The 25,103-nt window shown below is 66.4% G+C and overlaps 1 protein-coding gene across 3 annotated transcripts; it reads left to right on the top strand.

Annotated features, from left to right (window-relative positions):
- The first annotated feature begins 657 nt into the window (after window positions 1-657).
- SLC5A6 (solute carrier family 5 member 6) lies at window positions 658-21,447 on the top strand. Of its 3 annotated transcripts, none has more exons than XM_089776963.1 (17): window positions 658-795; window positions 3,907-4,016; window positions 4,152-4,655; window positions 5,190-5,255; window positions 5,657-5,708; window positions 6,052-6,119; window positions 6,488-6,642; window positions 6,899-7,039; window positions 7,377-7,506; window positions 8,388-8,476; window positions 8,610-8,722; window positions 9,287-9,354; window positions 18,101-18,187; window positions 18,328-18,515; window positions 18,989-19,092; window positions 19,916-20,037; window positions 21,145-21,447. In XM_089776963.1, the coding sequence occupies exons 3-17, from the start codon at window positions 4,326-4,328 to the stop codon at window positions 21,307-21,309; spliced, it is 1,878 nt and encodes a 625-aa protein (XP_089633089.1). In that variant the 5' UTR covers window positions 658-795; window positions 3,907-4,016; window positions 4,152-4,325; the 3' UTR covers window positions 21,310-21,447. The 3 variants fall into 3 exon arrangements, with proteins under 3 accessions (XP_089633089.1, XP_089633090.1, XP_075770636.2); XM_089776964.1 differs by lacking the exon at window positions 658-795 and adding an exon at window positions 2,641-2,786; XM_075914521.2 differs by lacking the exon at window positions 658-795 and adding an exon at window positions 2,845-3,274.
- The last annotated feature ends 3,656 nt before the right edge of the window (window positions 21,448-25,103 follow it).

The following is a 25,103-nucleotide window of genomic DNA, read 5'->3' as shown; positions in this document are numbered from 1 at the left end:
ACAGCCCCCAGTGTGCTCACCCCCGTACACAGCCCCCAGTGTACCCCCCCACAGACACCCCCCGTGCACAGCCCCCAGTGTGCTCACCCCCCCCGTGCACAGCCCCCAGTGTGCTCACCCCCGTACACAGCCCCCAGTGTACCCCCCCCCCACAGACACCCCCCCGTGCACAGCCCCCAGTGTGCTCACCCCCCGTACACAGCCCCCAGTGTACCCCCCCACAGACACCCCCCGTGCACAGCCCCCAGTGTGCTCACCCCCCCGTGCACAGCCCCCAGTGTGCTCACCCCCCCGTACACAGCCCCCAGTGTGCTCACCCCCCGTACACAGCCCCCAGTGTACCCCCCCACAGACACCCCCCGTGCACAGCCCCCAGTGTGCTCACCCCCCCCGTGCACAGCCCCCAGTGTGCTCACCCCCCACAGGCACCCCCCCGTGCGCAGCCCCCAGTGTGCTCACCCCCCAGGGGTGCCCCCTCCCCACGTGCCCACACTGGCGCGTGAAGCGCTGCCCGGTGGTTCAGCTGCAGAGCAGCAGCGGTGACGCCGTAAACACAGCTCGCCCCGCCCCCTCCCCACGTGGGGTCAGCGCTGGGTTCGCTGCCCCGCCCCCGCGTGACCCCAGGCTCCGCTGCCCGGAGTGCAGATGGCGGTTCGGGAGACGGGCCGTCCGTGCCAGTGCCTGACGTCATCAGCATGCGCCGCCCGGGGGAAGCCCCGCCTTGGGCTGCTCGCCCCGCAGCACGTGCGGGGCACCAAGGAGACAGGCCGGGCAGCGCGGGGCGGGGCCTCCCCGGTGAGTGGGGGGGAGCCCGCGTGGGGCGCGCTGCCGGGGGAGCCCGCGTGGGGCGCGCTGCCGGGGGGGGGGGAGCCCGCGTGGGGCGCGCTGCCGGGGGGGCTCGCCTGGGGCGCGCTGCCGGGGGGGGGGCTCGCCTGGGGCGCGCTGCCGGGGGGGGGGAGCCCGCGTGGGGCGCGCTGCCGGGGGGGCTCGCGTGGGGCGCGCTGCCGGGGGGGGGGGCTCGCCTGGGGCGCGCTGCCGGGGGGGAAGCCCGCGTGGGGCGCGCTGCCGGGGGGGGCCCGCGTGGGGCGCGCTGCCGGGGGGGGGGGCCCGCGTGGGGCGCGCTGCCGGGGGGGAAGCCCGCGTGGGGCGCTCTGCCGGGGGGGGGGCTCGCGTGGGGCGCGCTGCCGGGGGGGGCCCGCGTGGGGCGCTCTGCCGGGGGGGAAGCCCGCGTGGGGCGCTCTGCCGGGGGGGGGCTCGCGTGGGGCGCGCTGCCGGAGGGGGGCTCGCGGGGGCGCGCTGCCGGGGGGGGGAGCCCGCGTGGGGCGCGCTGCCGGGGGGGGGCCCGCGTGGGGCGCGCTGCCGGGGGGGGGCCCGCGTGGGGCGCTCTGCCGGGGGGGGGCTCGCGTGGGGCGCGCTGCCGGGGGGGGGCGCGCTGCCGGGGGGGGCGCGCTGCCGGGGGGGGAGCCTGCGTGGGGCGCGCTGCCGGGGGGGGGGCTCGCGGGGGCGCGCTGCTGGGGGGGGAGCTCGCGTGGGGCGCGCTGCCGGGGGGGGGGGAGCTCGCGTGGGGCTCGCTGCCGGGGGAGCTCGCGTGGGGCGCGCTGCCGGGGGGGGGGGGCTCGCGGGGGCGCGCTGCCGGGGGGGGGGGGGGGAAGCTCGCGTGGGGTGCGCTGCCGGGGGGGGGGGAAGCTCGCGTGGGGCGCGCTGCCGGGGGGGGGGGGGGGAAGCTCGCGTGGGGTGCGCTGCCGGGGGGGGAGCCCGCGTGGGAGCGGGGGGGGTAGTTAGCGTGGCGCCGTTTTAACCTCCCTGGCTGTGACCCCCCTGCAGGCCCTGCCTGGAGCGTGGGGAGCGCCCCCAGTGCAGCGCCTCTGCCGGTGGGGCAGGGGGTAGAGCCACGCTGACCCCAGCACAACCGGAGTAACAGGCGGGGGGGGGGGGAGACAGCCGGGTCACTGCCCGCACGTGCAGGACACCCCCCCCCCCCCCCCCCGCAGCCGGCAGCGCCCGGGGTGGCCGCTCCCTCACTGGCCGCAGCACGAGGTGCCCCATGTGAATGGGGGCCCGCAGGGGGGCTGTGGGGTCACTGCCCGCCTGGCCCCATCCGGCTCCCCGCCCCAGGCGAGCCCAGACACGCAGCCCCAGGCTGAGCCTTAATCCCAGCAAATATGCCCAGAAAATTCCTCCTGGGACAAAGCCTCCGAGCGGAGCGGCCCCCGGCCAGGCCTGAGCCCCACCGGCCCCTCCCCTGCGCCCTGGCCCTGCTCGGCCCCCGGCTGCCCGTGGGTAGGAACCTGCCCCCAGCCTGATGTGGGGTTGGCCACGCACTGGTGCCAGGAGCCCTGGGCTGCAGGTACCAGACCCCGGCCGTGCCCCCCCCCCCCCCCCCCCAGCCTCTCCTCTGTGGCACCGCGCAGGGTCAGCCGTGGGCACCGGGAATCCAGGCCCCTGCCCTGCCTGCCCCACTTGCAGTCCGGGAATGGGCCCCTCACCCTCCTGCCTGCCCCTAGCCTGTGGGGTCGCCCACTCAGCAGCCTTCCTTCTCCCCCACTGGGCTGGGGCCGGGTGCAGGCTCTGGGGATGGTCCTTGGGAACGACCCCCCTGATGTGCCTGACCCTCCCCCCCCCAGGGTCCCGTTCCCCCAGGCTGTAGCCCCCAGCGTCACTGGCTTTTCGGTCGTTCGGGGATGGCAGCCAGTCCTGTTCAGTGTCCCGCCTGCCCTGGGAACAAACGCTCGCTTCTCCCTCCAGGGGAATGAGCCACCGATGGGGAAACTGAGGCACGCCCCGGGGTAATGGAAACATTACAGCACATTCTCCTGCTGGCGCGTAGGGAAGCCGGGGGGAGGGGGGCATGACGGGGCTGGATCCAGCAGGAGCCCTGCCCCTGTGAACAGCCGCTGCTTAGAGAGTCCTTCTGTGAGCCAGGGAACTGCTCGTCCTGCCCGGGGCTTGCAGGCGCGGCCCAGCCCGGTCTCAGCGGGGAGCTGGCTGAGCGGCGCCGGGCAGGGAGAGGCTGTTGAGGGAGCCAAAGCCCAGCAAAGACCCGGCCCCCAGGCCCGGGGAGCGGAGACCCGACACCTCTGCTGTCTGGCTTCTGCCCCGGCGCTGGGGGCGGCACCGTGAGGGACCAGGCAGCCGCCTTTGCGGGGCAGAAGAGGGACCAGCCCGGGACTCAGGGCAGGGACAGCCCTGCAGAGCGTCCACAGAGCAGGGAGTCTGGCAGCCAGGGCTCCTGGCCCCTCTCCCTGGCTCTCGGAGGGGACGGGAGTCTGGTCCGGTAGGAAACGGGGCAGGATCAGGACTCCCCTATGGGGGGGAGAGTCTGGGGGGTTAGAGCAGGGGCTCTGGATGGGGGCTTCTGGGTCCTGTCCCTGCCTTGGGGCAAGGAGGGGGGTCTGGTGGGTTAGGAAATGGGGCAGGGTGGGGACTCCTGGGTTCTCTCCCCAGCCAAGGAGGGGAGTGGGGGCTAGTGGTTAGAGCGGGGGCAGTGCAGGGAGGCAGGACTCCTGGGTTCTCTCCCCAGCCAAGGAGGGGAGTGGGGCTAGTGGTTAGAGCGGGGGCAGTGCAGGGAGGCAGGACTCCTGGGTTCTCTCCCCAGCCAAGGAGGGGAGTGGGGCTAGTGGTTAGAGCAGGGAAGGCTGGGGGCCAGGACTCCAGGGTGGGGTGTTTGCCATGTGCTGGGCTGGGCTGGGCGGTTGTTTGGCTGTTTCCTGTTGCCTGTGGGGCGGGTGAGGGCCAGGATGGTGGTGTGTGGCTGGCCGTGTCTTGGGGAGACTTGGCCGGGGAGGCAAGGGGAGGTCCGGGGCAGGCTGCAGAGCTCCCCGCGCTGCGCCGAGGGCTGGGGAGGGACGCGCCGGGCTGTGCAGGCGTGAAGGGGTTAACGCGCCCGTCCCCTCCCATGTGCCGCAGGGTGCTCAGCCCAGCGCGGGTCCTTGAGCGGGGCGAGATTAGTCGGAGCCGCCGGAGCGAAGGTCCCTGCTGCGCTGCCTCCGCGCTGGCTGGCTGCCCGTGGGAAGAAGGTGAGAGGGCAGCCCTGGGCCGCGGGCACCTGGTCCCAGCCGGCTGGGCAGCGGCGCGTGACCCTGGCGCGGGACGGATCGGGGGCGGGGGGCGAGCTGCCCGTGTTGCTCGCCAACTTCTCCATCCTCTTCCAGCTGGCGGCTCGGTGATGCTGGCGGGGACCCAGGCCCGGGCGGGCTGCCCGTGAGCGAGCCGGCGAGCCCTGCATGGCCCGGGGCCGGTAGAGCCGGGGCCGGGGCAGCCGGCATGGCAGGCCGGGGCAGAGCCGGCGGGCACAGGCGACTGTAGCGCGCCCGGCGGCGGTGGCCATGGCGTTCACGGCGGCGGATTACACCATCTTCGTGCTGCTGCTGGTGCTGTCCTCGGCCGTGGGGCTGTACTACGCGCTGAGCGGCGGGGGGCAGCGCACGGTGCAGGAGTTCCTGCTGGCCAACCGCAGCATGCGCTTCCTGCCCGTGGCCCTGTCCCTGCTGGCCACCTTCCAGTCGGCCGTGGCCATCCTGGGCGTGCCGGCCGAGATCTACCGCGAAGGCACCGAGTACTGGTTCCTGGGCTGCTGCTACTTCCTGGGCCTGCTCATCCCGGCCCACGTCTTCATCCCCATCTTCTACCGCCTCCGCCTCACCAGCGCCTACGAGGTGGGGGCCGCGGGGGGGGCAGGCAGGGAGATGGACCGGTGGGAGGCAAGTTAGGGCTGGTGAAGTGGAGTGGGTGTGGCAGTGAGCTGGTGGGTGGAGCTATGGGCTGGGAAGGGGCAGGTGAGGCGACGGGGGGGCGGGGTTATGGGCTGGAAGGGGCAGTGGAGGGATGGGCGGGGCTATGGGCTGGAAGGGGCAGGGGAGGGATGGGCGGGGCTATGGGCTGGAAGGGGCAGGGGAGGGATGGGCGGGGCTATGGGCTGGAAGGGGCAGGGGAGGGATGGGCGGGGCTATGGGCTGGAAGGGGCAGGGGAGGGATGGGAGGCACCCCAAAGAGGGGCTGGTGGGTAGGGAGCTGGACAATGCCAGTGCAGATCCCCTCTCCTGGGTTGTGGGCACCGTGGGGCCAGCGGGGTGGAAGTGAGCCTTGTATGCCAAGGTGGCGTGTGCAGGCGTGTGTGTGCGTGTGCAGGCGTGTGTGTGCGTGTGCGCGTGTCCCGCTCACCCCTGCGTCTCTCCCTTCTCCGCTCTCAGTACCTGGAGCTGCGCTTCAACAAGGCCGTGCGCGTGTGCGGCACCGTCACCTTCATCTTCCAGATGGTGAGCACCCGTGTGGCCCGGCGGGAAGGGGCCCAGGCTGCTGCTGGTTCCGACTCGGGCGTGGCCCTGGGCCCGGGCCCAGCTCCCCCCGACACCCTAATCTGCCTCCCTGCTGAGCAGGCAGGTGCTGGGGGCTGCAGCCAGGCCCCTGGGGCCATGGGGCACAGTGTGTGTGTGGGGCCAGCATAGAGGTGGGCTCTACCCTGCCCCCCAGCTCTCTGCCCCCCCAGCTGCCTGGCCCATGCCTGGCTCTGGGGAGAGCTGCTAAGCCTCACGCCTCCTGGCTGTTGAATCCCCCCTCGTCCCGCCGTGCCCTGTGCCAGCCCACGGGGGCGCTGCATGGCCCGGCTGGCTGCCCGTGCGCTCCGGCACCGTAACGGCTGCTGCTTGTCTCCCTGCAGGTGATTTACATGGGGGTGGTTCTCTACGCGCCCGCGCTGGCTCTCAACGCAGGTAGCTCGGGGCCCTGGGGCTGGGCTGGTCCGGGGGGCGGGGCGGCTGCTTTTCCTTCTGAGCCGGGGGCCAGGGAGGGTCGGGGGCACCGAGAGGAGAGAGCCCTGCCTGTGGGACTCTCTGCCACTGGGCGCTACTGAGCCCCCTCTGGCTGGCAGAGCCCGGAGGAGCCCTGGGGGGGCAGGTCCGGGGGGTTCTCGCATCGGGAGCACAGCTCAGGCCCAGCTGGAGGCCTGTGGTGCCCGGGCCGTGGGGCTCAGCCTGGCCGTGGGGGCTCAGCCTGGCATGTCGCTCGGTCCCACGGGCTCGGGGCGCTGTCCTGAGCTTGGTGTTTTGCTTGCAGTGACTCAGTTTGACCTCTGGGGGGCAGTGCTCACCATGGGGCTGGTCTGCACCCTGTACACCACCCTGGTAAGCGCTGGCTGGGCCCGCGGGGGGGCGGGGGCCACTCTGGGGAGCCCCTGGGCCGCCGGGAGGTGAAGCGGGAGCAGAGGAGCAGTCGCCCTGGCCCAGGGCAGGAAGCACCAGCTGGCAGGGGGCCCAGCCGGACCCCTTCCCCCACTGCCCCCAGCTGGACCCCGCCCCCGCCAGGGAGCAGCCCCCCGCCACAGCGGTCTGCCTGCTGGGGAATGTCACTAGAGTCCCCCTCCCCTCCCTCGGTGTCCCCCCGCCCCTCAGTGTCCCCCTGCCCCTCGGTCTGCCCCCGCCCCCATGTGCTGGGTGCGCTGGCCGCGGGGAGCCGGCGGTGCTCAGCCTGGGCCGGGCCCTTCCTCCGGCAGGGCGGGCTGAAGGCCGTGATCTGGACCGACGTCTTCCAGACAGTGGTGATGTTCGCCGGGCAGCTGGCCGTCATCGTGGTGGGCACCATGAAGGTGGGCGGCATGGGCCGGGTCTGGCAGCTGGCCACGGAGCACGGCAAGATCTCGGGGGTCGAGTGAGTGAACCTTGGAGGCCCCCTGCCTGCTCCCCCGCAAGGCCCGCCCCTGGGGGCTGCCAGCTCAGCCCTGGCTGGGGGGATCCGGCCTGCCTGGGGGGCACTGGCCCAGCCACGGCCCGGTGCAGCACCTGCCTTGGACGGAGAAACGGCCCTGCCCAGCGGGCGCCCTGCCTGGGGTGGGCAGACACACGGAGCCCCCAGCCCCAGTGCTCCGTGGGGACCCAGCCCCACCTGCCCCTCTGTGTCATTGCAGCCTGGACCCCGACCCCTTTGAGCGACACACCTTCTGGACCCTGGCCGTGGGCGGCGTCTTCATGATGCTGTCGCTGTACGGCGTGAACCAGGCCCAGGTGCAGCGCTACCTCAGCTCCCGCTCCGAGCGGGAGGCCCAGCTGTGAGTGGGGGGCGGGACCTGTGGGGGGGAGGGGGGCGGGGACATGCTGGGCGGGAGCCATGGGGGGGGGGGGCGCGCCAGGCGGGAGCCGTGGAGGGAGGCGGGGGGCGCTCTGCACGGGAGCCCCTGCCCCAGCAGCTCCGCCCTCTCCCACCTGCAGCCCTCCCACCATGCCCACGATGCCGCCTAGGCCGTGCCCAGGGCAGCGCAGTCCTGCCCGGACGCCAGCATGTTCCCAGCCACAGAGCCGGCTCCCTGTGCCAAGCCGGCCTCAGACCTCCCCCCCCCCCGTGTCCCCCCCTGCACGCGCCCGTAACGCCCCCCTCGTCCCTCGCAGCTCCTGTTACGCCGTGTTCCCCTGCCAGCAGGTCGTGCTCTGCCTCAGCTGCCTCACCGGCCTCGTCATGTTTGCCTATTACCAGGAGCACGAGCTCTCAGCAGCCCAGAGCCAGGCCTCCTCCGACCAGGTGAGTGGGGGCGAGTGCCGGCCGGCGGGGCCGGGTTCCTGGGCACGGCCTGGGCCTGGCTCCCCTCAGGGCCCTGGGCTCAGCTGCGGGAAGGGAAACCTACCTGGCTGCCTGATGCATGGAGTCCAGCCTGAGTGTGCAAGGAGACCCCGGCCCGCCCGCTCCCCTCTCCCTCCCCTGGCGGGCGCCCGGCCCGCCCGCTCCCCTCTCCCTCCCCTGGCCGGCGCCCGGCCCGCCCGCTCCCCTCTCCCTCCCCTGGCGGGCGCCCGGCCCGCCCGCTCCCCTCTCCCTCCCCTGGCGGGCGCCCGGCCCGCCCGCTCCCCTCTCCCTCCCCTGGCCGGCGCCCGGCCCGCCCGCTCCCCTCTCCCTCCCCCTGGCCGGCGCCCGGCCCGCCCGCTCCCCTCTCCCTCCCCTGGCCGGCGCCCGGCCCGCCCGCTCCCCTCTCCCTCCCCTGGCGGGCGCCCGGCCCGCCCGCTCCCCTCTCCCTCCCCTGGCGGGCGCCCGGCCCGCCCGCTCCCCTCTCCCTCCCCTGGCCGGCGCCCGGCCCGCCCGCTCCCCTCTCCCTCCCCTGGCGGGCGCCCGGCCCGCCCGCTCCCCTCTCCCTCCCCTGGCGGGCGCCCGGCCCGCCCGCTCCCCTCTCCCTCCCCTGGCCGGCGCCCGGCCCGCCCGCTCCCCTCTCCCTCCCCTGGCGGGCGCCCGGCCCGCCCGCTCCCCTCTCCCTCCCCTGGCGGGCGCCCGGCCCGCCCGCTCCCCTCTCCCTCCCCTGGCGGGCGCCCGGCCCGCCCGCTCCCCTCTCCCTCCCCTGGCGGGCGCCCGGCCCGCCCGCTCCCCTCTCCTTCCCCTGCCTGGCCAGCGCTCTGACCCGCTCCCTGCCTCTGCAGCTGGTTCTGTACTTTGTCATGGATGTGCTGAAGGACCTGCCCGGCCTGCCCGGGCTCTTCGTGGCCTGCCTCTTCAGCGGCTCCCTGAGGTGAGTGCCCCGACCTGGCAGCACCGACCGCGGGCTGCAGTGCGGCCGGCCTGGGGCCTGTGCTGAGCCCCCCCGTGCCCCTGGGCTGTCTGGGGCTCCCCACCTCCCTGCTCAGCTCCCCTCTGCCTTGCAGCACCATCTCCTCCGCCTTCAACTCCCTGGCCACGGTGACCATGCAGGACCTGATCCAGCCCCACTTCCCCGGCATGCGGGAGTCCCGCGCCACGCTGATCTCCAAGCTGCTGGGTGAGTCCGGCTCCTGAGGGAGGGGAGGGGAGGGTGGGGTGGGGTGAGGTGTCCTCCCAACCCCCCGCCAGGGCCCAGAGGCTGCACCGGGCAGGCAGGTCTCTCGGATCTTCTCCGCTTACCTGGATCTGTCCCCCAGCCCTGCCGGTGCCCCTCACCCCGACCTGCAGCCCCCTGCCCCCTGGCTCTGCCGGTGCCCCTCACCCCGACCTGCAGCCCCCTGCCCCCTGGCTCTGCCGGTGCCCCTCACCCCGACCTGCAGCCCCCTGCCCCCCGGCTCTGCCGGTGCCCCTCACCCCGACCCGCAGCCTCCTGCCCCCCGGCTCTGCCGGCGCCCCTCACCCCGACCTGCAGCCCCCTGCCCCCCAGCCCTGCTGCTGCCCTTTACTCCGACCTGCAGCCTCCTGCCCTCCTGCCCCCTCACTCCCGACCTGGAGCCCCCCCGACATCCCAGCCCTGTCCCCCTCTCTGATAGCACCCCCAGGCCGTGCCCGGTGCCGGTGGCTGTACTGCGTGACGCTGGCCAGGCTGCTGCAGCCTCTAACCCCTTTCTCCCCCTGCCAGCTCTCGGCTACGGGCTGCTGTGCCTGGGCATGGCCTACCTGTCCTCCATGATGGGCCCCGTGCTGCAGGTAGGACGCCGCCCTGGCTCGGGGGGGGGGGGTCTGGCCGTTCGCCGAAGGACATTGTGTTCAGAGCATAACCCAGGGGCTGCCAGGCCGGAAGGGCCCGTCCTGACCCCCCATTTGCTCCCCAGCGATGGAACCCCCCCCCCCCACACACACACTGATCCTAGCACAACTTCCCCCCCCCCCCCCCACCGTGTCTTGGCCATGGGGGTAGCGTTCCTCCCCGACCTCAGATCTGGGGATCAGCTGGTCCCACAGCACATGGGCCACCGGGAAGAGACTCTGCAGTAACTCGCAGCCCCCCCGCGCCCCCAGGGGTATTTGCTGCTGCCCCCCCAGGCAGCCCCAGCCTGCCCTCCCCTCCGCGGACCTGTCGGGTGGGACTGGCAGCCAGTTGGGTAAGGACTTGCCCTGCTGCTCCCCGGGGTGGCGGGGGGGGGTGGCGTTCCTTCCACAGCCGAGGCCCCCTCTAGCTAGTCGCACGCCCCAGGCCCCAGATGGCAGGTGGGCTTGGCTGCCCGGCCAGGCAGGATCAGGCCCATCCGGGGGACCCCACTTCTGCTCGTGTCTCTGGCACGGGAGTGGGGCCTGGCAGCTCTGAGCCTGGGGCTGGTCCCCAAAGAACATCCCGTTCATGCCTAGCGGCCAGAGTCAATATCTACACCCTGTTCCCGCAGGGCAGCGCGGCCTAGCGGCCAGAGTCAATATCTACACCCTGTTCCCTCAGGGCAGCGCGGCCTAGCTGCCAGAGTCAATATCTACACCCTGTTCCCGCAAGGCAGCCTGGCCTAGTGGCCAGAGTCAATATCTACACCCTGTTCCTGCAGGGCAGCGCGGCCTAGTGGCCTGAGTCAATATCTACACCCTGTTCCTGCAGGGCAGCGCGGCCTAGTGGCCAGAGTCAATATCTACACCCTGTTCCCGCAGGGCAGTGCGGCCTAGCAGCAAGAGTCAATATCTACACCCTGTTCCCGCAGGGCAGCGCGGCCTAGTGGCCAGAGTCAATATCTACACCCTGTTCCCGCAAGGCAGCCTGGCCTAGTGGCCAGAGTCAATATCTACACCCTGTTCCTGCAGGGCAGCGTGGCCTAGTGGCCTGAGTCAATATCTACACCCTGTTCCCGCAGGGCAGCGCGGCCTAGTGGCCAGAGTCAATAGCTGTTCCCTCCAGCAGCACCTCCTTCCCCAGAGGGGTCCCAACTGAGCCACTCCACAGCCTTTATAGCCGGGCCAAGGGGCAGGGCCTCCTCCGCCAGGTTAGCCCTCACCACCCCCATGTGGGGTTGGAACAGCCCGTCGCGCTGTTGGAACAGCCCGTCGCGCTGTTGGAACAGCCCGTCGCGCTGTTGGAACAGCCCGTCGCGCTGTTGGTACAGCCCGTCGCGCTGTTGGAACAGCCCGTCGCGCTGTTGGTACAGCCCGTCACACCATCCTAAGCTCCGTGTCTTCGCCGCGGGTGCTGGATGCCCTTAGGACGGAGCCTCCTGAGCAGCCCCCCCCCCCCAACTAAGGGGTGGTCTTTGTGACCTGCAGGAGGGGATGGGTTTCACCCTCAGCAAGTCTGCGCATGACACTAAGCTGGGGGGAGAGGTAGATACGCTGGGGGGCAGGGAAGGGTCCAGAGTGACCTGGGCAGATTAGAGGATTGGGCCAAAAGAAACCTGATGAGGTTCAACACGGACGAGTGCAGAGTCCTGCCCTTGGGACGGACGAATCCCAAGCATTGGTACAGGCTGGGGACTAACTGGCTAAGTAGCAGTTCTGCAGAAAAGGACCTGGGGGTTACAGTGGATGAGAAGCTGGAGATGAGTCACCAGGGCGCCCTTGTAGCCAAGAAGGCTAATGGCATATTAGGTGCATTAAGAGGAGCATTGCCAGCAGATCCAGAGATGTCATCATTCCCCTTTATTTGGCTTTGGTGACACCACATCTGGAGTATTGTGTCCAGTTCTGGGCCCCCCGCTACAGAAAGGATGTGGACGCATTGGAGAGGGTCCAGCGGAGGGCGACCAAAATGATTAGGGGGCTGGAGCACATGACTTATGAGGAGAGGCTGAGGGACTTGGGGCTTGTTCAGTCTGCAGAAGAGCAGAGCGAGGGGGGATTCAGTCTGCAGGGGGGTCCAAAGAGGCTGGAGAGAGGCTGGTCTCAGTGGGGGCAGGTGCCAGAACAAGGAGCAATGGGCTCAAGTTGCAGTCAGGGGGTCTAGGATATTAGGACAAACTGTTTCCCTAGGTGGGTGGGGAAGCCCTGGGCTGGGTTCCCTGGGGAGGGGGTGGAATCTCCATTTCTAGGGGTGTATAAGTCCCGGCTGGCCCAAGCCCTGGCTGGGATGGTTGAGTTGGGCTGGTCCTGCCTTGGGCAGGGGGCTGGACTCGACTCCTGAGGTCTCTGCCCGCTCTGGGATTCTGACTCCCGCTAACGGCGGCTGCTCCGTCAGTCCGGCTGCATTCAGAGGCTGAGTCCGTTCACTCCTCCCCTCGGCGACGCTTTCACGGACACCACCGCTCCCGCCCTGGCGTCCAGCGCTCCGCCCTGCCTCCTGGGGTTTGACAGGCCCTTGTTGGTCTGTGGGGGTCTTTAGAGGGGGAGGACAATACCAATGCACTGGGCTCGTTGCGAGAACAGCGGCCAAGCAGTCAGCAGGTAGGCCAAGTGCAAGGGAGGGGCCCGGCCGAGGCTCCAGCCGAGAATGGGGGGAGGAGCCCGGCTGGGACGGGAAGGGGCCCTCCTTTTCCAACGGGGCGTCTCCACCCGGAGCAGCAGGGTTGGCACGAAGCTGCTTTTCGGGCGGCGGTTTGTCATCTCTGGCTCCGTTTCCTTTCTGCGCTGCCAGGCTGTGCTGGTTTGGACACGGTGTCTTGTCCGCAGCCCTTTCCCCCGGAGTCCCGGGTCACCAACGTGCCCTCTTGATACGCAGTCACGTCTGGCGCCTCTGCTCTGAGGCCTTCACCCTTCTCTCCCACGCGCCGCGCTCAGACACAGCAAGGTTACAAAGTCGTTCCCTTCTTCCACTAGACCGTGGCAACCTCTGCTTCAGCACGAACAGCCGCACAAGCCCCGTCTCAGTCGAAACCCTTCCTACGAAAACAACAACCCTGACTCTGTTTTGACTCCGAATGGCTCGCCAGAGTCTGCAGCATAAACCCTCGCGCACGGAAAACGGCAAGACTTGAATGCTCAAAATATCCCTAGAAATAGGAGTTGTCCTGCTGCCCCTCTGCAGCCAGCATCCTGCACCCTTCCAGCGCCCTCGCCACCCAGCAGCCAAGCCGTCTGCTCACCGCAAAGGCCGGCTGGATCCCAGTGGGGGTGTTAAAATGTGTTTAAGTGAACGTGGAACCGCTGCAAAAGGCAGCAGCTACGCGGCTCCACGCAGACAGCTCCCCGGGAGCCAGTGCACGTGGGCCGGCTCCCCACACAGACTGACTGCTGCCTGCCCCCTGTGCTTCTGATATACAGACAGCAGCACCAGGGGAGGCAGCTCCCTGGGAGTCGGTGCGCACCGGGAACCCGCTTTTAAGCCAGCTCCCTGTGCGTCCTGGGAGCCTGCCTGTCACCGGGAAGGTTAACCCGTCATCGGTTAACCGTGTGCACGCTACTTTCCCATCCGCAGCGGGGTGAGCTGTTCGCTTTCGCACCCCGCCTGCAGAAGCCCCCCACCTTAATCACCAGGAGTGACGCCCTGCGTGCCCGAGTGATTTCTGCATTCTCCTGTTCCGCTTGTTCTCCTGTGTGGGCAATACGCGGTGCGTGTGACTGACGTAGGGTGGATTGACACTTTTCTTACCGTGGCCACGTTTGCACTGACGGTGACAGGCGTTACACTGGGATGCGACTGTAGTTTAACCTTCCATACAGGCATGTAGCATCCAGCATCCCAGCTCTGAATCTTTGTAATGTTGCGAAACATCAATTAACTAAAGGAGTCATGAAATTCGGTTCCTTGTCATCTGCTACTGCTGTTGGACAGCGACTCCTCGCACAAGCACGTCCCTTCCTGCATGCGCAACAGCCGCCTTTAGGTCAGTCTGTGCGTCTGTCAGACAGACATCTGGTGAAGTGGGTTTTACCCACAAACGCTTGTGCCCCAATAAATCCGCTATCTCTAAGGGCGCCTCTACCTGGCATGCTTATTTCGAAATAAGCCACTCCGGAGGAAATACTCCAAAATAACGTGTCTACGCTGCAGGGACACCTCAAAGTGAGTCCGGGGCAGGCTCCCCTAATGTGGGGCTACGTCGAGTTGGAGCCCCGGGAGGCGCCGGGGAGGAGCGATTTGGACACAGCTATTCCAGAAGACGTGTTGTTGCTCATGGAACGAGGTTGACAGAAGTCGGAATAAGCCGCCTGTGATTTCAAAATAACGGAAATAACTGCGTAGACGCTCGCATTGTTGTTTTGAAATTCCTGCGCTGTGTAGACGCACCCTAAGGTGCCACACCACGACTCCTCCTTTGTATGCCTTTGGGTCCCTTTGTCTCTCAACATCGAACATCCATCTCTTTCTCGTAAAGGCAGCACCTCGCACGCACGTCCCCACACGCTGAAACCTCTCCGGGGCTTTCCATCGCTGGCTTCCTTTCTCTGCCCAGGAATGCTGAGCGGGGGGGGGACACCAGCCAGGTTCTTGGTGGCTGGATTCCCGCGGGTGCTGCTGGCTGGATAATAGGTCTGCGGGGCGTACAGGTCCTGCATCTGCTCCTAGAACACATGGGATCTTTGCGCAAGGGTGAAATTTACCAGTTTCCTCCCTGCCGTGTAGCGTCTCTCCCCTCCTGTAACATTCCCCACGACCCCTTTCTTCCTCCCAAAGGCGAATTTCCTCGTGTGCCGTCCCAGACCAGACTGACCAGTTGGTGACTTGTCTCCCGCGCCTGGGTCCGGGCTCCGGACCCCTCTGCTTGTATTGGTTCCACCGAACCCTCCTCCCCTTGCGGGTGCCCGGCTGGCCGCGTCGCCTTGCCTGCCATCCCCTCCTGCAGTTGCTCTCGTGGAGCTAGTGGTCGGGCAGCTGCCCCTTCCCTGTCCTGCCCCTTGCGATGCCTCCCGATTCCTGTGCCAGACTCCTTCCCCTGCTTCCAGTGCTGTGCAGCAGGGCTTGGCGGTTATCCCTGATCGGTTCCAGCAGCCAATGCTTCCCCATCCCCTCGCTGCCCGGGGCCGGTCCCACCGACAGTGTCCCCAGGCGCATTCTGCCTTCAAAGTGCCCCTCCCGCCTGCGGATGTTCTCCCGCCGGTCCCCGGCCTCTGCCCTTCTGCGGCACCGGGTCTGTCAACGCTGCTGGAAGGTGCAGTCACCCTGCTCTGCCTAATGCGTGGAACCCCAGTTCCCAGCGATGCTAGCAGCGTGGCCAACAGTGCAGACCTGCGCTCTGTCTGGACAGCGGATCCGGGGGCTTCTGGGTGGTTCTTCAGCCCGTACCAGCATTGCCTGGTTCTCTGAACCACAGAAAGGAACATTTTTCTGCTCCTTTCTTTTACCGGGATCCTTGCTGATTGCAGGCAAAACAGGGGCATTACCCCCATCGCTGTCTGTGGCTGTGTTCTGCAGGCAGGCCAGGTCTCAATGGCTTCTACCCCTGAAGGGTTTAGGGTGAACTATCCCACGGTTCGGTCACTAAAGTTGTGAGGTGATGTGCCTCAGTTTCTCTTCTTGTGCTACAGACCAGGTTTGCAGTACTTTCTCTGCGGTGCTGCGTTAAGTTTATTCTCGAGGTAGCGGAGAGCGGGTGAGTTTCCGGTTACCGTTCTAGCATGCCGAAACGGGCCCCGTGTTAAACGGAACGTTCGCATCGATCTCTTACACGTGGGTGTTCGTAAGTATCTCCTTCCACCAGGCCTTTTGTTTGAGCAATTTGTCTTTGGGGCCAGCGTGTGTTCGGCGCCCTCTTGTGGTCTTTGCACAGGCGCTAGTGTAGTGATGTTCTTGGGGTCCGTGTGAATGGGTAGGTCGGGGTGTCATGCAGACAAGTGGGCCCCTTTTACATCTGCCTTCCGATGTCAGCGCTGCGTGCACAGGGCTTTTCCCTGCGTAGGCCGAACCAGTCCCCTTACTCTTAGGCGGGACGCCTTTTTCCACCTTCCTTTCTGGAGGGCCGGGATCGGAGCTTTTTCATTTCAGGTCGTTTGTTTGCTGGCCAGGTATATTCACTACTTGCAGCTCCTGTGTGCTGTTTGTGGGCGGTTCTCTCCCTTCCCAGCTGCTGGGCAATTTGGCATCCGCACAGACGCTTTCTGGCTTGCCTTTGAATCCAAAGCTGTCAGCGGCTCGCAGACTCTGTCTTAGAAGGGGTCTATCAACTTCCGGAGTTGTGATTGCTTTTCACTTGGAACTCCTGTTTCCAAAACAGCCCTCTGGCTGAGAGAACACAAGCTAACCTGGCTCCTTCTGGGAGCCCTCGTAGGATTTTAATTAATTAAGTAGCATGTGTTGTTTGTGGGGGGGTACCCCTTCTACAACACACTTTATATGCCCCCAGAAGGATGCACGTTCCTTCCATAGTTTAACTTCTATAACGTTGCATTGGCCATATGAATTTTTGCATAAGGTTTCATCTTTCTTTCGTGTTGACGGTTTTCATGTGCCCTTGTCAAAGCGTCCATGACTCAGAACCCACATAAGGCTCAGTGGTCCGAACGTTGCCTTTTTCTTCTTCTTTTCCTCCAGCCCTCGTCTGCTATTTTGTTACCAAAACCAAAAAATCCAGAATCCCGCCCCATCGTCCCGGCTCTGGCTGCCCCTTGTCACAGCCACAACTCGATCTATAAGAGATTGAGCTGTTAAAAGCACCGAGGTACCTTACGGGTGAAATGCTGCGTTCCGAAGCCAAACAACGCTAATTACCAGTGCCTGGCAAAACGTCGGTCAGTTTTGCAACTCCGAATGAAATGGCCTTATTGAAAACAAAACCAATTTGTGTTACGCCTGCAAAGCAGGGCTTTACAAATCAGGCGTAGTGGTTAGGTCTTAAAACCCTCACCCCGCCTCACACAGTTCCGCAATGTTTGCACACAGACAGACAGACAGACATTCTGCTTCGATGATTTGTACACGGCCGTTCCTAGATTACGTTCCCTTTCATACGTTTGGGGCAGTTCCAGTAGAAACCCCTTCTCTTCTTTTAGCAAATCTGACTAAAGCATCTATAGTCAAATGATTTCAATCAGATTGTCTCTCTGCCTGGCTCTTTTACAGACATTCCTTTGGAAAAGGGCCCATTTTTCCTTCCGAATGGCTGCAGAGAACCAAGAATTCTCTTCCCACAACACTGTCCCTCTGTCACATTTACACAACTTTCAGCAGCTCAATTCCCTCCACGCTTGGCTGAGTTCAGTCTGCACTGGCACGTTTTGTCACCAGACACTGCCTTTTGGTGACAGAACAGCGAGCGTGTTTATGCTACAATGTGACTTTTGGCAACAAAAAACGTCCACCCCTGTGAGAGACCTTTGTCTTTTCCCCTCCCTTCCTTGTTGACAAACAGCCAGCGTGGACTGTCTGCTGTTTGTTTTGGTGAGAGAACTGGCTTCCGCCAGTGTCCCACAACGCCTGCGCGGTTGGCTCTGCTCAGTGTTCTGTGATCTCTGCTGCCCTGCAGGCTGCGCCCCTCCCCTTTCAAAGCTCTAGGACGTATCTAACCACACGTATCCAGGACACGCGAGCCCAGCGGTACGGGGCCTTCGCCGGCCGGTGCACGGAACCACTGCTAACCAGGCCTGGCATGTGCGGGCTCCCAGCTCTCCCCGCCGGGCGCCAGAGCCGCCAAGGGGTCAGGTCCCTCCGGCCGGCAACGCTGGCGACTCAAATTGTAACGTCAGTTGCTGACCAGTTGTGCCCCCTTTGCTGAGGGTTGCCCGCAGCATTCGGCACGCCGCAAATGGAAACAATTACGCCAGCCACACAGCGGGGAAGTGGGAACTGAAACCGAGAGGCAAGGAAGGAGGATTTTGCAGCCCCAGCTATTGCTGGGTGGTTTCTTGCCACACACTGTTCTGGGCAGACTGGGAAGAGCTTCTAAAAGATCTCACCAGTGTGAGTGATTGGGCACAAAATGGCAAATGAATTTTAGTGCTGATCAATGTAACGTAATCCACATGGGGAAACGTAATCCCAACTGTAAGTACAATACGATGGGGACTGATTTAGCTACCGCTACTCGAGAGATCTTGGAGTCATTGTGGATCGTTCTCTGGAGACGTCCACGCAGTGTGCAGCGGCGGCCAAAAGAGCCAACAGGATGTTCGGAATCATTAAAAAAGGGAGAGAGAATAGGACAGAGAATATCTTAGTGCCTCTCTATAAAACCATGGGACACCCACAGCTTCAGTACTGCGGACAGATGTGCTCGCCTCATCTCAAAAAAGCTTTATTGGCATTGGAAAAGGTTCAGAGAAGGGCAATAAAAATGCGGAGGGGTTTGGAACGGGTCCCATATGGAGAGAGATTAAAAAGACTGGGACTTACAGCTTAGAAAAGCGACTAAAGGGGGATAGGCGAGAGGTCTATAAAATCATGAGTGGGGTGGAGAAAGTGAATAAGGAGACGTTATTTACTTGTTCCCACAATATAAGAACTAGGGGTCACCAAATGAAACTAAGAGGCAGCAGGTTTAAAACAAACCAAAGGAAGTTTTTCGTCATGCAGTGCAGAGTCAACCTGTGGAACTCCTCGCCAGAGGATGTGTGAAGACTAGAACTATAACAGGATTCAAAAAAGAGCTAGATAGACCCTGCTCTCTCCTCACAGGCGGCCATCAGCATCTTCGGCATGGTGGGCGGCCCGCTGCTGGGACTCTTCTGCCTGGGGATGTTCTTCCCGTGCGCCAACCCCACCGTGAGTCTCCCTGCCTCCTCCCTGGGCCCAGCTGCTGAGAGTCCTGAGGGAACAGCCCAGGGGAAACTGAGGCTGCACTGGGGGATGGGTTCCCCTGGGGCTCCTGCAAGCCACCCCCTGCCTGTTGTTCCCACCTGCAGGGTGCGATTGTGGGGCTGGTGGCTGGGCTGGCCATGGCCTTCTGGATCGGCATCGGGAACCTGGTGTGCAACCCGCGGGCGGCTCCCGTGGCCCCTCTGCTCCCCAACGGCACCGACTTCCCCCCGAACGGCAGCCTGAGCACGGCCATCGCCGCCACCCTGCTGAGCTCCACCCCGGCCCCCAGACGGTGAGCGGGGGGCGTCCCTGAGCCTGCCGGCCGTGGGGGGAGGGGGGCTCGAGCTCAGTTCCCTCTTGGCCGCGTGGCCAGACGGCCGCCTGTGAGCTGCGTGTGGGACAGGGGCCTGCCCGGGCCCGACCCTTCCCCCAGAGCTGCCACCCCCAGCCCAGGCGCTGCTGCGGGGAGTCTGATCCCATCCGGCCCGGCCCCAGCTCTGAGCTCCTGGGCCCTGCCTGCTGAGCCCCTCCGAGCCCTTGGCCCTACCCCAGCACGTGTGCACCACTGTGGGCGCCGCCGTGTCAGTGCCCAGGCGCCGCTCGCTGCGTGGGTGGGGGTGAGCGGAAGGATGCTGGCTGGGCGGCCGAAGGCTCGTCCCGCGGGGGGGAGGGGGCGTGCCCAGCTTGGGGAGCTTGGAAGCGCACCACGCCCAACCCACAGCAGCCCCCCAGGCTGCCCCCTAACCCGGCTCTTCCTCCCCCCAGCCTGTCGGGGCTCCGGCGGTTCTACAACCTGTCGTACATGTGGTACAGCGCCCACAACTCCACCACCGTCATCCTGGTGGGCCTGCTGGTCAGCCTGCTCACAGGTACGGCTCGCGGGCCGGGCCCCTGGGGCGCCCCGAGCCCCTCTCCTGCCTCAGCCGCGACTCTGCCCGGGGGGCCGTGTCCCCCACGGCCTGCCGCTGCCCCACAGCACCTCTCCCTCGGCCTGGCCCTTGGCTTGGCCAGAGCCAGGCGGGCCCAGACCCGTCCAGCCGGCCGGGTGCCATCAGGGGAACCTGTCTCTCCCCGAGGGCAGCTCCTGACCCGGTCTCGGGCCCGGCCCTGCCGGCCGGCACTTCCCACTGTCAGTGGGTCTGTCCTGGGCGCCCGCCCCAGCCAGTCCTCGCCCTAGGCTGGGCCGTGCCCCCTCCCCCTGCCCAGGAGCAGCCCCGAGCCGGGGTCATGGCCAGGCCCGGCTGTCCGGAACGGGACCCCCAGGGGATTGAGGACTGCTGGTAGGAGCCAGGAGGGGCTGCTAGCTCCTGGCTGGGGCTCACCTGCCCCGGGGGGGGGCAGGGTCTAGGCTGGGGGCTTGGCAGCCCTGGGGGGGGGGCAGGGTCTAGGCCGGGGGCTCCTCTCGTTTTTTCCATCCATGTGCGGAATAAAAGTTCTGTGCGTCCCGGCACGTGTGGCTGTGCACTGCCAGGAGAAACGCCCCCTGCTGGCTGTGGGCGCTGCGAATCCGCCGAGCGGCCCCTGCATCTCCCCTGGCGCCCCCAAGCGCTCAGCTGTCAGGGAGCCCTGGCCAAGGCCCGGCCCTGCCCTCCCCTGGCCTCCTGGCAGGCTGAAGTGGGGGGTAGCCGGGAGCAGGACAGCGTGGGGGGAGCCCCACGTAAGCCCCTGTGCTCTGTCCCTCCACCCTGGCAGGCCCCACCAAGGGAGCGTCCGTCAACCCTCGCACCATCTACCCCGTGCTGCCGCGGCTGCTGTGCTGTCTGCCCCCCCGGTGGCGGGCGAAGCTGCGCTGCGGGGTGGACAGCCCCACGGAGGTGAGTGGCTGGGCCGGGACCCACTTCCCAGGGGGTCGGGCCAGCTCTGTCTGCCCCCCAGACCAGCCCGAGTCAGGTGTGTCTGCCCCGCCCGGCCTGGGGCCCTGGGCTTGAGCTCCCCGGGGCCCAGGCGCGACAGCCCTGCCTGCCTATGGGTCGCGCTGGCTCTCGGGGCCAGGCCCTGTGCGCCTCCTCCCCCTCGGCCCGGCAGCGTGTCTGGGCCCTCAGCCTGTCTCTGCCTAGGGCCCCTCGGGGCCTCCCCTCGCTCTGGGCCCCGGGGCCCGCACCCCCCTCCACCGGGGGTCTGAGCCCTGCCCGTGGGCTCCGGCTGCCCCACGCCCCCTCCTCCCAGCCGAGCCTCTGTCCCAGGTGAACGGGGCGCCCGGGCCCCCCCCGGGTTCTTTGTTCCCCTGGCTGGGCAGGGCCCGCGTGCGCCCAGTGGCCAGGCTGGCCGGAGCAGGGAGGCTGCACTGGAGCCCGGCGCCGGACCGGCCGGCCTAGCGGCTGCTCAGGGAAATGCCCAGTGCTGGGGAGGGGCCGTTCCCTGCGCCGGAGATGGAGCCGTTCCCAGCGCCAGGGTCGAGCCGTTCCCAGCGCCAGGGTCGAGCCGTTCCCAGCGCCGGAGATGGAGCCATTCCCAGCGCCAGGGAGGGGCTGTTCCCAGCGCCAGGGTCGAGCCGTTCCCAGCGCCAGGGTCGAGCCGTTCCCAGCGCTGCTCCCTGGGTGCCGCCCTCGGCAAGGACCCGGTGCAGTTGGCACTTGGCCCTGGGCCTGGCGCGGCGGCAGTCGCCCGCTGCCTGCTGAGGGGGGCTCCTCCCGTGTGCTGGGCGCCCCGGGGAGCCGCACCTGGGTCCATGCCTCACTGCTCTGAGCGGGCTCCCACCTGGGCAGGGGCCGGGGGTTGAGGGAGGGAGATTTGCCCCCCGCAGGGGAGCTGGCTCCGGCACTAGCCCGAGAGCAGGGCTGGGAATGGCGGCCGCTGGCGGCTGACAGGGAAGGGGGGCAGGGCCGTGGTGCCAGCCCCGTTCCCTGAGCCCGCGGGGCCACGGCCTGGCCGAGCGGAGAGCCCCCGCCCCTCCCCCATCGTGCTCGTCTCTCCCTGCGCAGGACGGAAGCTGCGCGGAGCCGGCGCTCGCTGCCCCGGAGAAGACCAGCAACGGGACGCTGAACGGCCCCGTGGGGGGCCTGGCCCACGGCGAGGAGGCGGCGGGCGAAGGCTACGCCCGGGCGCAGGGCGGGCACACCTACGTCGTGCAGGAGACGTCGCTCTGAGCCGGGCAGCACGGGGGTGGGGCGTGAAGAGGGGCAGCCCCCCGAGAGCGCTGGTCCCACGGCCGGGCTGCCCCCCCTTTGGGCGAGTTCCTGCCCCGTCCCCGCTGCCTGGCCCGGCCCAGGGCTGCCCCACACGACGGCCACAAAGCACCAAATCAGCCCCCCCTCCGCCCTGCCCGGAGCCAGGCCCAGCGCCCAGTCTGTCTGGCGGAGGGACGAACTGCTGCGACGTGCCAATGCCCTGGGCAGATCCGCCAGCTGCCCCCCACACACGTGTCCAGCATCGGGCCCTCGGTTCTGGGAGCTAACCCCTGGTGGCTGCTGCCCATCCCCACCCAAGCCTTGTGGGGGGGCAGAGGGGGTCTCTGCCTGCTCTGGGCTGCCTGACCCCTGCATAGCTCTGCCTGGAGCGCAGGGCCCTGCCCCTCAGCCTCCCGCTGGCCCTGCCCCTGCCCTGCCCCTGCCCAATCCTTGGTCTCTCTCAGACTCGTGCCGTTCGCTGCCCTGGCTCCGGTCGGAGGGGGCTCTGCTGCGTGGGGTGCTGGGGGAGGATGAGTGGGCCCCGCTGGCTGGCTGCGGGGGCGCTTGCTCCGGGTGCAGGCGACATGTTGGACCAGCTGCAACCCTGGGGGCTCCCCAGACCTCTGGGGTGCCCCCATGTGCTGGGCCGGGCACGGGGCTGGGAGCGGTCTTGCTGTGCCCTGGCTTGGGTCCCCCATCTCTGTGCCCCGTCGTGTCCCCCATGGGGCAGGGCCTGCACTGTGATTCTGTGGGGTGCTGGCACCAGGCCAGTGCGTCGCTGGGGGAGCAGCTACAATTCCCTAGGACGCCCCTGCTGGCAGCCCCCCTTCCCGGCCCGCTCGCCCCCTTCTCTGGTTCTCTCAGGAGTTGCTCCAATTGGTTGTTCATTGTCTGCCCCCGCTGGGGCTGTTGTCTCAGTAAAGTGATTCTCCACAGCCACGGGGCCGCGGTGCTTCCTGGCCCGGCTCTGCCGCGGCACTCGCAGGGATCGGACCCCCCAGCCGGTGAGCCAGGCGGGTGGCTTCAGCCACTGGCCAAAGGGTCCTGCTGTGGGGCTGGACCCAGGCAGCAAAGCGCAAGGCTGCTGCTGTGGCCGAGGGAGGTGGGGGGCCCCCCCCGAGCCAGGCGAGCCCATGGGGGTGGCTGCAGGGTGGGCAGTGGCAGTAGGAGCCATTCACAGCCCTGAGGGTAGTGCAAGGACCCTCCCGCCTGCCCGGCCTCGCTCCTGCCACATCTGGGGTGGGGCTGCAAGGGAGACCCAACCCCGGGGTGGGGGTAGGACGGGGCCTCCCGTCAGGGGCCCAGAAACAGCACAAGCAGCTGGAGCCGTGGCGCAGGATGGCCCAGCGAGGGACACGGGACCGAGGATCCAGGGCGCAAGAGGACGCCGAGGGCCCGTGGCTGGAGGGGGAAGCAGTAACCCTGCAGGGGCAGGGCAGCCGGGCCTGGGGGCAGCGATCAGACATCTCCCGGGGACCGGCCGGGGAAACGAGGGGTCAGAGGCTAAGCTAGGGGGAGGGTGGGGTGGGGCAGAGTCACGCAGTGGTCACATCACTGGTGTTCCCCCCCCTCCCCTGCAGCTGCCCCAACTCGAGGAGCTGAGAGGAGGTGTCTGAGCTTTTAGCTGTCATCTCGGGAAAGTCAGAAGAGATTCCAGAAGAAGGAAAAGGCCAAATAGCGAACCCAGCTATAGAAAGGGAGATAAGACCAGCCCGAGGACCTGCAGATCAGTCCGTTTAATTTCTGTGCCGAGGACGATAAGGGAGCAGGTAATTAAGGAAATCAGCTGCAAACACCTGGAAGATAAGGTGCTAGGGAACAGCCAGCATGGATTTGTACAGAACAAATCCTGTCAAATCAGCTAGCTCTCTTTGATAGGAGACCGAGTCTTGTGGCTAAGGGAGAAGCGGTGGAGGTGGTATCTCTAGTCTTCGGTAAGGCGTTTGATAGGGTCTCCCATGATGTTCTTCTCAATAAACTAAGGAAATGCAACTTAGATGGAGCTACTAGAAGGTGAGTGCATAGCTGGCTGGACAACTGTTCCCAGAGAGTAGTTATTAATGGTTCACAGTCCTGCTGGAAGGGCAGAGCAAGTTGGGTTTCCGCAGGGCTCTGTTCTGGGACCGGCTCTGTTCAATATCTTCATCAGCGATTTAGAAATTGGCATCGAGAGGACGCTTATTAAGTTTGCAGATGATCCCAAGCTGGGAGGGGTTGCAAGTGCTCTGGGGAATAGGGTCAGAATTCAAACTGATCCGGACAGACGGGAGAAGTGGTCGGAGGCCAATAGGATGAAGTTGAATAAGGACACGTGCGAAGTGCCCCACTTAGGAAGGAACAATCCGTGTCACACGCACAGAACGGGAAGCGACTGGCTAGGGAGGAGTCCGGCACAAAGGGATCTAGGGGTCAGAGTGGACAAGTTAAACTTGAGTCAACAGTGTGGCACTTGCAAGGTAAGCGAACATGGTTCTGGGCACATGAACAGGAGCCAGACACAAGGAGTCGTTCTTCTGCTCTGTGCTGCGCTGTGCTGGTTAGGCCTCAGCTGGAGTCTTGTGTCCAGTTCTGGGCCCCACATTGTGGGAAAGACGTGGTGAAATTGGAGACCGTAAGAGCGGCCAGACAGGGTCAGACCAAGGGTCCCTCCAGCCCAGGGTCCTGTGTCCACAGTGGCCAGTGCCAGGTGCCCTGGAGGGAGGGAACAGAACCGGGAATCCTCATGTGATCCCTGCCTTGTGGCCCATTCCCAGCCTCTGCCGAACAGAAGGTCCAGAGAAGAGCAGGTCTAGAGCACAGGAGCTAGGAGGCAAGGCTGAAGGAACCGGGCTCGGTTAGTCTGGGAACGAGAAGACTGCGGGACACGAGAGCGGTTTTCGTGGAGAGGGAGAAATTCTCGTTAAGACTGAGGCGAGGACAAGAACCAACCGGCTCAACCTGCAGCCAGTTGGGACATTCGGAAAAGTGTCCTGCCTGGGCTGCACCACGAGTAAATCGCCTGGGGGGCTGTGGACTCTCGGCACCGGGGTACTGAAGACCGGGCGCGACGAACCCGTCAGGGCGGGTCTAGATGGTGCTTGGTCCTGCCGGGTGGGCAGGGGAGGCACTGGGGGCCCGTCCAGCCCTGAATCCATGGCATAGCAGGGCTGCTCCTGCAGGTGCTAGCTATGCCAGCCTCGCTGTGCTGCTCTGGCGGTGGGCGTGGGTGAGTGCCGGGCTCTGCCCTGCCCGCTGGGCGCAAGGCACAAGGCGAATTAGGTCCCCAGCTATGTGGGTTGATGTCACCTCCCCCAGCCCTTCATCCCCTCCCCATCCAGATCAGCCACAACAGGCCAAGCCATCCCAGTGCCCCTGCCTGGCACCCTTCCTGGCAGGCCCATCCTGGGTGCTATCCTACCCCCCGCCTGGGGGGCAGGGGCTCCCCTGCTCCTGCAGCTGATCCCCACCCTGTGTCTAGCTGCACCCCATGCTGGCCCTGGCACCAGGCCCTCTCCGAGGGGACCCCCAGTATCTCAGCCTTGCCTTGGGGCTGCCCTGTTCTCCCCTGCAGGCACCCCCCACTGTTCCCCACTCCCTCACTGCTGATTGGGGGCACTTCTCGACCACCTCCATGGAAACTTTGCAAAGGCACCACGAGAGAGGCCCAACTTCCATGTACACCCCACAATAAACAACACAGAGAGAACCGAAAAGGCCACCGCGGCTTAATAACCAGGTACAAGAAGCAGTGAGAGATAAAAAGGCGCCTTTTCAAAAGTGGAAGTCAGATCCTA

Source organism: Pelodiscus sinensis, chromosome 3 (assembly GCF_052426305.1).
Source record: "Pelodiscus sinensis isolate ZL-2025 chromosome 3, ASM5242630v1, whole genome shotgun sequence".
Taxonomy (NCBI): Eukaryota; Metazoa; Chordata; order Testudines; family Trionychidae; genus Pelodiscus; species Pelodiscus sinensis.
The sequence above is the reverse complement of the archived record's forward strand: the minus strand, read 5'-3'. Positions and strand labels throughout refer to the sequence as shown.

Coding starts and splice junctions, on each gene's coding strand:
- SLC5A6 (XM_089776963.1), top strand. CDS start 4,326: ATGGCGTTCACGGCGGCGGATTACACCATCTTCGTGCTGCTGCTGGTG. Junction 5,256..5,656: donor TCACCTTCATCTTCCAGATG/GTGAGCACCCGT, acceptor GTCTCCCTGCAG/GTGATTTACATGGGGGTGGT. Junction 7,507..8,387: donor GCCAGGCCTCCTCCGACCAG/GTGAGTGGGGGC, acceptor CTGCCTCTGCAG/CTGGTTCTGTACTTTGTCAT.